At 42.1% G+C, this 14,481-nt stretch overlaps 1 protein-coding gene across 1 annotated transcript in view; it reads right to left on the bottom strand.

The window, feature by feature from the left end:
- XRCC5 (X-ray repair cross complementing 5) overlaps positions 1–12,950 on the bottom strand; it is a 90,953-nt gene extending 78,003 nt beyond the window's left edge. The window contains exons 1-5 of the mRNA XM_004762709.3: positions 12,802–12,950; positions 8,557–8,670; positions 5,007–5,190; positions 4,095–4,143; positions 2,934–3,056 (exon numbers count right to left, since the gene is read on the bottom strand). Coding sequence (XP_004762766.1) covers positions 2,934–3,056; positions 4,095–4,143; positions 5,007–5,190; positions 8,557–8,670; positions 12,802–12,822 — 491 coding nt within the window. The 5' untranslated portion in view covers positions 12,823–12,950. The remainder of the gene's footprint in view (positions 1–2,933; positions 3,057–4,094; positions 4,144–5,006; positions 5,191–8,556; positions 8,671–12,801) is intronic.
- Between the last annotated feature and the right edge of the window lie 1,531 nt (positions 12,951–14,481).

Raw genomic sequence — 14,481 nt, 5'->3', positions numbered from 1 at the left:
GTAATACTGTATATGGCACTTTCTAAATGCTTTCATGTAAACAACCTCATTTAATCCTTCTAAGTGGACAGAGATTTCTATCTCCACGTCCTAAAAAGCAACTGAAGCTACAGAGGCGAAGCAAGCTGGCCAAGCCACACAGCCAGTGAGTGACACAGCAAAGACTGTCCCCTGATCAAACGATAAAGTTCTTTCCAAGGCAGCGTATCACTTCACTCCCCCTGAAACCCAAAGAACAGACTTTTCAGTTCACTCAGCGTCACCTACTGGTCACGCCCATGTGGATGGTTATTTTATTTTATTTTTTTTAAAGATTTTTTATTTATTTATTTGACAGAGAGAAATCACAAGTAGATGGAGAGGCAGGCAGAGAGAGAAAGAGAGGGAAGCAGGCTCCCTGCTGAGCAGAGAGCCCGATGCGGGCCTCGATCCCAGGACCCTGAGATCATGACCTGAGCCGAAGGCAGCGGCTTAACCCACTGAGCCACCCAGGCGCCCCGTGGATGGTTATTTTTAAGGTAGTTTCTTTACTATTTGATTTGCTATAATTAAAATAATGCTCCCTGTTTAAATGTTTTCTACATGCACTCCGCATGACAGGCACAGATGTCCTGTGAGACCTACTGGATAAAGAGCCTCCAGGAAGCGGTGTATGGCACACAGGTCCTGTACCAGGCCACTGCTGTTTCTACCACCGTAACCTGAACAAAGAGGGGAATGAGATGAAAATCGAGAGTCGGGAAGTTCTCCAACAAAAAGAAGTTACAGTAACATTTCTTTCTACTCTGCTTTTGACCACATTGACACTTTCACAACAGCCAACAGAAGAAACTAAAACAAGGTCCAAGGAATGAGATGAGCCTGCTCAGAACTCAGTGCTGCTTGGGCCTGTTCCAACTGGAACAAGCAGTCATATCTGGGTTACATCAAACAATAAAACCAGAAACTTCATTTTGTTGTGCTGGAGATTTATAGCATAGGAATAGAGCGTAATGCCCAAGGAAAAAAATGCAACCTGTCACCTAAGCGGAGATAGACGACAAGGCTATACTCCTTCTTCGACACACTTTACAGTATCACTCAGGCAAAAAAGCCCTTTCCAATGACTTTGACAGAAGTGCAGTAGGCTTCAACCATGTAAAGGCATCCTGAAATTATGAACAGGGAAGAGGAGCCAGGCAGGGCTTTTGAAGTACTGTGAAAACCTCAACTCAATACGAAGAGAAGTGTCACTTAAAAAGCACTTAATTTCTCTGAAGTACTATCTTAACAAGTATCAGTTTGATGGGTTACTCTGAACTATTTTTCTACAGTTCTACAGAAAAAAGATGCCCCTCTGCAGTCTTAAGAGATACATACATGCAAGAGAGGTTCTTAATTCCCCACGGCAGGCCTTTCAAAGAAGCCAAAGGCTTACCGTTCTAAGCTGGAGGCTTCCCGGTATAGCTCTCGATCTGGAAAATGAGTGTCCCCAGAAGACTAATAAGTCAACATCCTATACCATCACTCTGCTTTCACCAAAAATAGGACAAGATAAGACAAGTTTCAAATGCAGCAGGAATGATCACTGTGGTAAAAAAAAAAAAAAACAACTTTCTTGTTAGGGACAGAAGATAAAGTAAATGCCTGGGATGGGGCGGGGCATTCAAGTTATTGGGCAAGGAGAGTTTCTGTCTTGCAATAAATGGTGAAATATTTTGTGAACTTTTTGTTTTTTTTTTTTTGTTTGTTTGTTTTTTTTTTTTAAAGATTTTATTTATTTATTTGACAGAGAGAAATCACAAGTAGATGGAGAGGCAGGCAGAGAGAGAGAGGAAAGCAGGCTCCCTACTGAGCAGAGAGCCCGATGCGGGACTCGATCCCAGGACCCTGAGATCATGACCTGAGCCGAAGGCAGCGGCTTAACCCACTGAGCCACCCAGGCGCCCCTGTTTTTTTTTTTTTAAGAGAGAGAGAAAGTGTGTGCTAGCGCTGAATGGATGTGGGGGGAGGGGCTGAGGGATGGAGAGAATCTTAAGCAGGCTCCAGGCTCAGCACAGAGTCCACTGCAGGGCTAAACCTCACCACACTGAGATCGTGATCTGAGCCGAAATCAAGAGTCAGAGGCTTAACTGACTGAGCCACACAGGCACCCCTTCTTTGAACATTTTTCCCTGGAATCTGCATACCCCATTTCTAAATACACAAAAGCAAATTACATTTTACATACATGTGCATATCCTTTAGATTTGAAAAAGACTTAGAGATAAACATTCTATGTGTTTAAAATGATTCTCGTGTTGAAATGTGTCTCTACCCTAAAAACAGCTCCTGCCTGGGGACGCCTGGGTGGCTCAGTTGGTTAAGCAGCTGCCTTCGGCTCAGGTCATGATCCCAGCATCCTGGGATCGAGTCCCACATCGGGCTCCTTGCTCCGCAGGGAGCCTGCTTCTCCCTCTGACTCTGCCTGCCACTCTGTCTGCCTGTGCTTGCATGCTATCTCTCTCTCTCTCTCTGACAAATAAGTAAAAAATCTTAAAAAACAAAAAAACAAAAAACAGTTCCTGCCTGCAAAATAGAGTACTCTAGAGCTATTGAGCAAAAGAAATCACCAATCTGGGAATTGTTTGGGTAAAGTCCTCTACATAGGCAGGGGATAAACTGACTATCCTCAAAAGTTTCCTCAGTTCTTTGAGTCTAAGAAGAGCCAATAAACAATCTGCTAGTGAGCTAAATTCCCATTTCATTGTGACTTTCATCCCTTCATCACTAAAACTCAAGGGTTCCTGGAACAGCGGGAACTCTCGTGAACGTTTGCTGAAGTCAGTCATCTGACATATTTCGACTCTAAGCACAGAGAGACTCCTGGGAACCAAGCACTCTAGAAAGGGGCCCCACTCCCTGTGTTATGGGAGTGCAGGACTGGTCTTCAGACATTATTCTCATGGTCTTACAAGAACTGCAGGGAGATGCCAAATTTCTTCAAGTTATGGATTATAACGTCCAGCTGATCTTTGCTGAATGGGCTGCTGAGGTCAGTGAACACTTCAATATGCCTCTTCTCAAACTTCTTTCCTCTAAAAGAGAGAGTTATTACAATAAGAAATCATTCTCTTGAATTTCTACCCACAAACTCAAATATACTTGGTCAACGAGCAGAAAGAGGTTAAGAAACTAATCTAGATAGTTAACAAATGTGATTACATTCTAGAATCCCACGTATCATTGATGCTCAATTAAGATCCTACTAACATATAATCAAGTAACTACAACCTACGAAACATATAATCAAAATTTTTGAGCAATATGGAAATATTAAATCCCTGATTTACGAACTCTAACTTCAGTTAATGATGTGGTCATTGTGATTAGAAAGGATCCCTTTTCCAGCCTCCACTTAGCCAAAATGTAAACAAGGAATTCTCCCAGGAACTACATCAGCCTTGCAAGGGTTCACTTTCCAAATACCCTGGTCAGATTCCACTCACAGGGCCAGGGGCAGGACTTTATACAAAATGTAAAGAGATTGAGAAATGATAATACAAATCTAGGCCCCAGATTTTGTGCAAATGTTCTTCCTAACAGTCAAGGGATGGGTGGGTGTGTATATATTCAAAGACCCACATTTTAAAGGCACAGCAATTAAACAAGTAATGAATTAAATTTTTTTTTTAATTTAAAAAATTTTAATTTAAAAAAATTTAATTGTTTTAATACTACAACTTTAAAAAATTTTTTTAAGTTTTTATTTTAATTCCAGTTAGTTAACATATGGTGTTATATTAGTTTCATGCATTTAATTCAGCAAGATTAGGAACAATACCATCTAACTTTTTTTTTACGTTCCTGGTAATTAACTTAAGTCAAATAAGAAAGGAACTTGAAACAAGCCAAACATTTATTTCTCCCAGAGACATTCTCATCAACTATAGCCCTTCCTCTTTTTAAACTTAAAAAATAAAGGGCGAACTGGACCACTGAATTCTATCAAATGTTTCCTTAGCCACACAAACATGCAGCTCAATTACAATGAAATCACACAACACACAGAATACATCAACATGTAATTTTAGCCGAGAAGCTCATTTCCACCTCTCTTCAATTGAGACACTTACACAGTTTCTTGTTGAATCACATCCATGCACACAATGAGTGCATCCAGGACTTGGCTAGTTAAGGGCAGAAGATACCACTAAAGAGTCCCTTTATCCCAAGAACACGCAACTTCTTTACTTCTTTCCAGTGAGGTCAACAGGGCTTGAAACTGTGGACTCTGGGCTGACTCTGTGATGATTTAAAAGTACTTGCCAAATTGCCCTTCTTCCAAAGTTTATCTGGAAGGTAATCTACCATATTCCCAATTATGGAGACAAAAATTATGAAGCCATTTTACTATCTCTAAATTCATTTGTGCTGATTACAGTCTACTCTTAAAGATGAAGTGAGGTATAATTTAGCATTTGCAAGTCACTCAGCACAGGAACACCTCCCAGTGACCAGGGATACCATTACTGTTTACAAAAGTAAGAGTAAGCCCTTAAAATCATAGCATCTGTGGAAGAAATTGCAAATCTCGGTTTAGATATCATTTATCTAAATATATATTTAGATGACTTTTGCAACAAAAATACCCTCTGTCTAGGAAAGCACTGAGAACACTACTGCTTTATTCTACTATTATCTTCTCTGCATCCTAACATCTCTAACCATCTCTACCAACAATCCCTCTGCACATATCAATAGACAAATATACCCACAGGTATCTTTCCCTTATGGTACTTCCCAAGTCCCCAATATCACTAACAGAGCGAAAGGGTAAGTGACTGGAGGGCCAAATCCAAACTGATTAATTTCACATTAAATCCTAACATACACCACCTCCATGTTCCTAGAGCCAAAAACATCCATATTCTTGGGCTGAGATTCTAGGGAGCCTCACCATAACTAGATTATGATTCATAACTAGATTATGATTCCCCAGTATAAAGGAAATTTCGTAGGAGTCTTCTCTGGTTGAAAAAGGATACAGTCAGCTTGTTGGGAACCTGGTTGGATTTTTCTTTCAATGTCCTCCAGCAAGTCAAAATCTGGTAGCATCAGGTGTCTGTGCACTGTGATGTTCTGATACTGATCCTTACCAGCAAGGGCATTCTCGGTGCCATCTGTACCAAAAAGGACTAAAGCAATTTCATCCCTGCTCTCAGCAAACACCTAGAGAAGAAAGTTAAAAGGTTAAGAATCATTGAGTACCACCTGGAAGCCATTGGATACCTAACCTTCAGGGAGTAAGACAACCATACCTATGGCATGTTCCTGGGGTCACTGTCAACAACAGAACACTAGGCCAGATGGTCCACGGGATGATGATAGACAATTCCTAGCCTCTAAGAAGACTTTCACTGAGTATAGATCTTATCATTCATTTCAACAGAATTTGGACATAGGGGAGTAGAGACTGGTAACTGCTCTTGGTGTCGTCCAGCCAAATCAGACTTCAATTCTCAATGAAAATAAATTATGGATAATTTGAAATTATTTTAATCTATCCTTCTGGAATGATGACTCAAGGTTTCAATTTTCCAGAGGATTAGAAAAATAACTGCTGGTTCATGTCCTGTATCCCAGCAATTTCACTCACAGGTATATATACCATAGAGAAATTCTTGCATATGTACTGGAGAAGAGAGTACACTTCAAGAGAGTTCACTTGGACACTGTTCATAACAGGAGAGAAGTGGAAACAAACTAACTACCCATCCACAGAATGCAAAAACACACTACAGAATACTTATAGAACAAAATATTACACCTCAATGAAAAAATGAATAAATTTGTGCATGCTTATCAGGATGAGTAAATCTTAAAAACATAAGGTTGAGAAAAAATAAGTTGCCGAATTATATAAAAACATTACACACATTTTTGAGAGTTTCATATGATACTAAATATTATTTATGAATATGCTTAACATCCAAAAGTATAAAACATGCATAGTAATTACTGCAAATTCTGAGGAAAAGAGGAAAGGAGAGAACTGGGAAGGGATATACAGAGCGCTTCAAGTTTATCTGTAATTATTCTGTGTGTGTGTGTGTGTTTAAGATTTTACTTAATTATTTGAGAGAGAGGGTACATATGAGCAGGGAGAGGGCAGAGGAAGAAGCAGACTCCCTGCTGAGCAGGGAGACCAACACAGAGCTTCATCCTAGCACCCCAGAATCATGACCCAAGCTGAGAAGCTTTAATGACTGAGCCAATCAGGGGCCCCTATTTGTAACTATTTTTAAGAAAAAAAGAAAAAGAAATCAATCAAATGTGGCAGAACTTAAGTAGTGTATAGTGCTAGATAATGGGAAAATAGCTTTCATTATATTATTCTCTGTATTTGCCTCTTTTATGAATCATTTCTTCTTTTTAATTATTTTTATTTTAAATATTTATATATTTGAGCGAAAGAGAAACAAAGATAGTGAAAGAGATAGCAAAAGAGAAGGAGTGGGGACGAGAGGGAGAAGCAGGGAACCTGACTTGGGACTAAATCCCAGGATCCTGGGATCATGACCTGAGACAAAGGCAGACCCTTAACCAACTGAGCTACCCAAGTGCCCTGAAACAGTTAATAAGAAAATGTAAAAATAAAAAACAATATCTGACCCAAAAGGCAGTCCTGTTCCCACCTACCTAACCCAAGACTTTTCCATCAGTGGGAAGAATGCTGCCTGGGAAGAGGATGGAATCCTATCCTTCTTTATTATTGTTTGGTCTCTTAAAGTACCCAGCATGCTAATAATTCCAGATACAATTCCTAGTTGCACCAGGCAGAAAAAAAATCCTAGTTATTGAGGTTCAAACATGTCCAGCAATGGGGCAGCCCAACTAGAATTCTACCTCTGTCCTGGACAAGACTTCATCCTAAAGCAAGGTAATCTTGCTCAACAACAAAATCTCAGCCAGGAAAGGGAAGGAAATTTTGAATGCAGCAGGAGACAGGCACCAAGTGCTGTTACCCAGTCTTCCAGATTCAGACTCCCAAGGAAGAGGCAGAGCCGAGAAGAAAAAGTGCAAGAATGGCTTCTCTTAAAAAAAAAAAAAAAAAATCTAGGGGCGCCTGGTTAGCTCGGTTGGTAGAGCATGCAAGTCTCCATCCCAAGGTTGTGAGTTCAAACACCACACTGGGCAAGGAGCCTACTTAAAAAATAGTAATAATAAATAAATAAAATAAAAAACAAATTAAAAAAAATCTATACATTGAGATATAGGACCATTACTTAAATGCAAATAACACAAATTACTAAAACTAGGAATGGGGTTAGAGGCATTCTCTTCTTGACACATCGAGGACTCCAGGTCATCAAAATTTGTTAAAATCAAGGGTGACAGGTGGGATGTCATAGTGCCTAGTGAAAAGGGCAGCACCCAGAAGAAACAATGGAGGTGTCCAGGAGGAGTAGGAGCTGCCACTGAATAAGGCAGAACTTCATGGCTTTAGGAAAAGTAGCAGTCATACCAAGAAGGGACAGAAATCAACAGGGGAGTCTTATTCATCCCATTCCTGACCCCCCTGAATGTGAACTAGTCTAAGTGACTTGCTTGGCTGCTAACAGCAGAAATGACCTCCTTGGATTTCTAAAGCTAGGTCATAAAAAGCCATACAGGCAGGTCTCTTGGAATAACCACTCTTAGAAACTTCCTTCTTAGAACCAGCTGCCACCCTGTAGGAATCCCAAACTACATGGAAAGACCACATGCAAGGGTTCTGATGGACAGCCCCAGCTGAGCTCAGAGCCAACAGAAGATTTAACTTCTAGCCATGAGGGTGAGCCAGCCACCTTAGGAGTCCAGCTCAGTTTAGCCTTCAAGTGATTCAGCCCAGCCAACATCTGAATGCCCTTGCATAAGCGACCGCAAGAAGCCAAACTGAGCCATCCAGCCATCCCTTAAAACCAGGAGAGATAATTTAAAAAAAAAAAAAAAAAAGTAATTTAAGACATTAAGTTTTGGGATAATGCGTTATCAGCAAAAGGTTACTTGGAATAGGCACAAAGTAGCTGAAGTACTTAATTAAAATCACGAGGTTAGTAAACGTCATGACGGAGCAAACCCAGGCCGCCTGGCTCTAGAGACTATTTGTAAACATTTTTATTTTGCCTTGTTTCTGATAAAAAACTATAATATCTAATGGAGGGGCCAAAACAAAGGAAGAAAAAATGTCAGGCTCTAGTGGTAGTTGGACTTGTACATAAGTATATGTTAAAAAAAACTCAGATTCCCAAGACACTGAGGTTGGGGGTGCCTGGGTTGCTTAGTTAGTTAAGCATCAGACTCTTGATTTCACTCCAGGTCATGATCTCGGGATCCCCGTGCTGGGCCCTGTGCTCAGCATGGAGTCGGCTTGGGATTCTTCCTCTCCTCCCGCTGCCCCTCCCTGGCTCATGTCCTTTCTCTAAAAAAAAAAAAATTGAAAAAATATAAAGTACCAAAAGTACTGAGGCTGGACATCCTAGGCAGGCTGGTATCTTGTGTTACTAAGTGGAGACAACAAGCAGTTAAAACAAGAGTTATAAGCTCAAAACTTACCTGTCGCTGCACAAACATGGTCATCACCTTCCTTGCTAGTTCAAATGGGGACTCTTCGCCAGGAAGGGAGTTACTCATGGCGGAGCCCACATCCATACACAGTACAACAGCTGCCTAGAAACAATGTCAGAGAGTGAGAAAATGTTAATAATGGTCATTAAAAATAAAAAGAAAAGAAAAACAGGTATGGCCTTTGCTTATTTCACTCAAAGAACCTGTCTGTACTCTAGGAGACTTAGGGACTACAGGACAGAGGGAGGGAGACTGTTCTACTTAAAGAATGTATGTAAGACATATAAATGTTTATGACAGTGAAACTTTAAATAGTCCTAATATTTTTTGAAAAATAGAAAGCCAGGATGCTCCAGGATGCTGCTGTTGCTCAGCCTGAGCCCAGGAGTAAACCCAGAGGGAGCAAACCTAAAAACAACCCACAGACCAGAGCTAAGTCCAGTGCAGCAGACCCCAAAATACATCAGACTGTAGTTGACATGCAGAGCCATAAGCATGAGAATAGATGCTTTTTTCCTAAGCCTCTGATTTGGGGGTAGCCTGTTATGAAGAAGCATTTTTGAGGCAAAAGGTGACGGCTACAACCTATACATACTGAAATGCTATACCCCATCAATTTGAATCAGTTCGTAAACTGGGGTCTAAAATGAAGACTACGACACCAAATCTATCCTAGTAGAGGACAAAGACACACAAACAAATAATAATGGCAGAATATTCCGTGACAGATGCATGCGGTGGGCACTGAGAGAGTAAACAGGAGGGGCATCTACCCAAGACTGGTGGAGGGGATGGTAGAGTAGATAAAGGAGGGGTAAGGAGGCAGGAAAGCCTTCTGGATGTATGTGATCTTTGTGTAAGCCTTAAAGAAGAACAGGATTCAAACATGGGAATATGGGGACTTACAGGTAAGGGAACCACAGAGACGCCTCATCAATAGACAGCAATTGCATACATCGGGACTAAGGGAATAGGAAAACAAACTAAAATAAAATAGTTACATGCAAAATTTTACATTTGGCATCCAGAATTCAAATGAATATGAGTTGGAGACCTGAACAAATGGCAACCCACGATTTCAGTGTGGATTATAACGTGAGTCACCAACATGACGGCTACAGCACTACATTCCCCACACCTATTTCATGTTTTTAGGTTGTATCAACAGTGTATTGAATTCAAGGAAGGAAAACCAAGAGTAGATTAGCAACCTGGAGATCTGAGATCCAATCCCACCTTTATTACCAATTAGCCTTGAGTCCCTGGCTGACTGTCACTTAACTTCGCTGTTAATTCCAGGCAGGAAGCAGTTGTTGGACTAGATGTGATCCACGGTTTTTTCCAGAGTTAATGTTCTTTGACAGGGAGTCTCACCTGTGCTTTGTACTAATCAGACCACAGGTGACAAACCGTGAGCAATTCTGAGCACATCTTATGAAGATTAATTACAACAGGACATGAGATACGCAGGTTAGAGAAGGATCTACAGAACAGGGTATGTGAGGAACAATTTGAAAAAAACTAGATATTTGAGCCAAGTGAGAAGATTTAGGGTTACATGATAGTTCCTCCCAAATACTTGGCAGCTGTGTTAGAAAAGGACTGGTCAGAGAGAGAGAGATGGAATGGATCAACAGATGGAAGTTACAGGAAGACTGTTATGACTCCATACAAAGGAGAAAAATAACATTAAGAAGTGATCAATAGGGGCACCTGGGTGGCTCAGTGGGTTAAAGCCTCTGCCTTCCGCTCAGGTCATGATCCCAGGGTCGTGGGATCCAGCCCCGTGTCAGGCTCTCTGCTCAGTGGGGAGCCTGCTTCCTCCTCTCTCTCTGCCTGACTCTCTGTCTGCTTGTGATCTCTCACTCTGTCAAATAAATAAATAAAATATTTTTTTAAGGGGCACCTGGGTGGCTCAGTGGGTTAAGCCTCTGTCTTCGGCTCAGGTCATGGTCCCAGGGTCCTGGGATCGAGTCCCGCATCGGGCTCTCTGCTCAGTGGGGAGCCTGCTCCCCCTCCTCTCTCTCTGCCTGCCTCTCTGCCTACTTGTGATCTCTGTCTGTCAAATAAATAAATAAAATGTTTAAAAATATATATATATTTTTTAAAAAGTGATCAATAGAAGAACCACGGTCTTCTGAAGCAATGATCTCCTGACTCTAGAAGTGTTTGAAAAATCTGGGATGCCTGGGTGGCTCAGTCAGTTAAGCGTTCAACTCTTAGTTGATCTCAGCCTCATGAGTTCATGCCCCACATTGGGCTCTATGCTAGGTATGGAGCCTATCTAATAAAAAAAGGGGGGGTGGAAAATCTGGATGCATTCCTATGAGAGAAGTTACAGATGATTTCTAAATTTGGTTATACCTCAGACAACACATGGAAAAGAAAGACTTCAAGTTTTTCCCTAGTTTACAAAGCGTAGAACATAATGCATTAATACTAAGAGATTTCTGGAGAAAAGAGAGTATGTTTGAAAAAAGGTGATAATAAACTACAAAATTCCTTTGCAAACGATAAGGTGTACCCCCCATAGTTTCAATGCCCTGAGCATAAGAATCTTAAAAAATGTAAGGGTCCCAAAATATGTCGTCCATTTATCTAATATAGCAGAAAACGGTTTTAACCAGAAAACTCTAAGGTAAACCAGAAAACTCTAAGCTAGAAGATTAAGTCTTTTTAGTCCAGAGAACTTTTTTTTTAAAAAAGAAAACTATTTTCAAACCAGAAAATTCTAAGTTAAAGAAATAAAAGTCCTTTACTAGGAATCAAGTAACCAAAAAATGGCCATCAAAGGGTTTTACCATACAGAACTTCTTTCTGGAAGCAGAAGAATGGTCTCTGTGATACTTTTAAGTTCCTATCCCGCAGCATTAAGAAAACCAGGAAATGGAAACTGAGCAGCATAGATATAGCAACTCTTCATTTGCACAAGGAAACAATACAGGCTGTTAGAATTTTGCTCCCAGTCCACCAGCCATATACAGCTGCTGCAATGTTTTCAGCAGGTGACAGGAGGAACAAAAAGGTAACATCAAATGTTCATAATTGCTTTAATCAACATTTCCCAATGGGAGTCGTGGGGACTAGGGATCAGTTGCTGAAACATCTATCTTGCTTAACTATACCAGATGCCTACTAAAGGGCCTAGCCTTTCAATGTTTGGATGAACAAATAATTCTCTGGAACACACTTCCCTCTAGTGATCATTCAGAGACAACCATCACTTTTTGTCTATATTGAAAAAAATCATTTTAAAAATTCATCATAATGTGTATTATTAATCTGGGACACTGAGGGTCACAGGTTCCTAGCAACACAGTAGGGCTCTGAAACGAGACAGCCTGGGTTCAAACCTGAATTCCATCTCTTAGGGACCGGATAACCTTGGGATAATCATTTCACTTTCTTTATGCCTCATTTTTCTCAACTGTAAATTGGGAATAATATTTCTCACCTCATGGGCTTGTCGTGAAGATTACATGCAATCGGAAAAGCGTTTAGATCAGTGCCTCACAGAGTAAGCTTTCGATAAATGTGAAATATTAGATTATGATAGGGGTAATAACATGCTACTTTACATTTTATGATAACGTATTTTAGGGGCGCCTGGGTGGCTCAGTGGGTTAAAGCCTCTGCCTTAGGCTCAGGCCATGATCCCAGAGTCCTAGGATCGAGCCCTGCATCGGGCTCTCTGTTTAGCAGGGAGCCTGCTTCCTCGTCTCTCTCTCCCTGACTCTCTGACCACCTGTGATCTGTCTGTCAAATAAATAAAAACAAAATCTTAAAAAAAAAAAAAAAAAAAAAAAAGATAACGTATTTTACTCACGGTCCCTGTCTTAAGTTTTACAAATCTGTGGGTAGGTGTCTACCAAAGCTAACTTTCATTCTCCTATACATTCTAAAAACCCAGGCTCAAAAGAAACGGAGGAGATGGAGAAAGTAATGGAAGAGAAGGGTGGACTACGAAAGTAAGAAGGAGGCAGGGGGAGCGGGGAGAGTGGGGGATGAGGAGGTGAAGAGGGAGTGAGAGGTTGGGAGGGCTAAGGAGGCGGAGTGAATGGGGAGTGGGCGAGGCTCAAATTCAGGTATCCGGGCTCCAGATCCTCAGGTTGTCCCTGCGCGGCCGCCCCTCTGGACCCAGCGGTGGCCCGCCGTGATCCCACGATTCCTGCTCCCGAACCATCCTCTCCGGATCCCCTGCATCCGCAAGGCCCAAACCCGCGCTCTCTCTACCTTATTCCCGGGCCGCGCCATGTTGGGTGCGCCGGTACCGCGGCCGCCTCTTCCGGGCGGGAACCCCGAGCGCCGCTACTGAGGTCCGGCAGCGTCGGAGCCCGAGCGTCGTAAAAAGAGCCGCTTCCCACGGAACCTGGAAGGGGCGGGGAAACTGGACGCCTGAGCATGCGTAGTCCCTGCGTGTCCCAGCCACACTCACCCCCAACCCCGTAAGGGGTTTGTGCACAGTGAGTTGCTCGGGTCTGTAAAACTAGATTAGAGCAATTGACTTCACGGAAACCGTTTCCGTTTCCTGGTGTTGAGATCACCAACACCAGGGTCAGAGTTCTGGAGTTCGATTTCCATGAGTATGAGTATGAATCCAGAAAGTCCCTTATCTTCTCTAAAAGCCTGTTTGTTTTTTTCCGAAAAGGGAAGATAGAGGAAGGCTTCGCAGACGCGATGGCATTGGAACCAACTGCCGAAAGAACAGTTTTCCAGGCTGTCAATAGTGGGATCGATTCCTTCCTTTGCAGAGGAAATGGAATGTGCACAGGACAATGTGCACAGGACGAGGCACAGAACAACACCTGCGAAGGATCTCCCAATAGTTTGAAGCGTCGCCAGTTTGGAAGGAAGGATATTAAGCATTAATACTTAAGGATTTAATTTGGAAGTCCAATCTAGGGAATGTTCTAGAGGCGGCGGTGATCAATCATAATGCCTGAAGGGCTCGCTAGTTTAAAAAATGGTTGGGGTGGCCCACCTGGGTGGGCTCAGTGGGTTGAAGCCTCTGCCTTCGGCTCAGGTCATGATCCCAGGGTTTTGGGATCGAGCCGCACATCGGGCTTTCTGCTCAGGGGGAAGCCTGCTTCCTCCTCTCTCTCTGCCTGCCTCTCTGCCTACTTGTTATCTCTGCCTGTCAAATAAATAAATAAATGAATTTTTAAAAAAATGGTTGGAGTTTTTGAATGTGGATACGTGAGACCCAGACCCCAGTCCAAGAAAGAATTCTTGAGATGTCTTTGGTGCAAGAAGGTTGATTTATTAAAGCACAGGGCCAGAACCCATGGCCAGAAAGAGCTGCCTGGGATCGTGATAGGTGACTGATTACTTACACTTTGAAATTGGGAGGGGACTAGGAGTAGCATAAGTCTCTGAAGAATTTTGGAAGCAAGGTTTCCAGGACCTTGAAAGGGCTAGGTAGTGTTAGGAAAAGGTCGTTTATTACTGTTTAGTAAACCCTCAGTCCTGAAACCCTACAGATGTATATTGGTGCTTGGGGGATGGTTGCAAACATGTATCATTTAATATATGAAAAATCCCTTTTTGGAAACTTCTTTGTCTTTACCCTTCCTCCCACCTTAAAAGTATATAATGAATAGCTCCTCACAACGCCTGGGCGGCTCTTTCTACCCACAGGTACTTTCCCCAGGGTTTAATAAAAACACCATCTCGGAGCACCTGGGTAGCTAAGTTGATTAAGCATCTGTCTGCCTTGGGCTCCAGTTGTGATCCCAGGGTGTTGGGATCCAGGCTGGTGTTGGGCTCCTTGCTCAACAGGGAGTCTGCTTCTCCCTCTCCCTCTGCCTGCTGCTCCCACTGCTTGTGGTGTGTGTGTGTGTGTGTGTGTGTGTGTGTGTGTGTGTCAAATAAATAAAAATCTTTTTTAAAAATAGGGATGTGAGGGTGATCTGG

The sequence above is a fragment of the Mustela putorius genome, unplaced genomic scaffold (genome assembly GCF_011764305.1).
Source record: "Mustela putorius furo isolate JIRA1106 unplaced genomic scaffold, ASM1176430v1.1 tig00000275_pilon_pilon_pilon, whole genome shotgun sequence".
Taxonomy (NCBI): domain Eukaryota; kingdom Metazoa; phylum Chordata; class Mammalia; order Carnivora; family Mustelidae; genus Mustela; species Mustela putorius.
The sequence above is the reverse complement of the archived record's forward strand: the minus strand, read 5'-3'. Positions and strand labels throughout refer to the sequence as shown.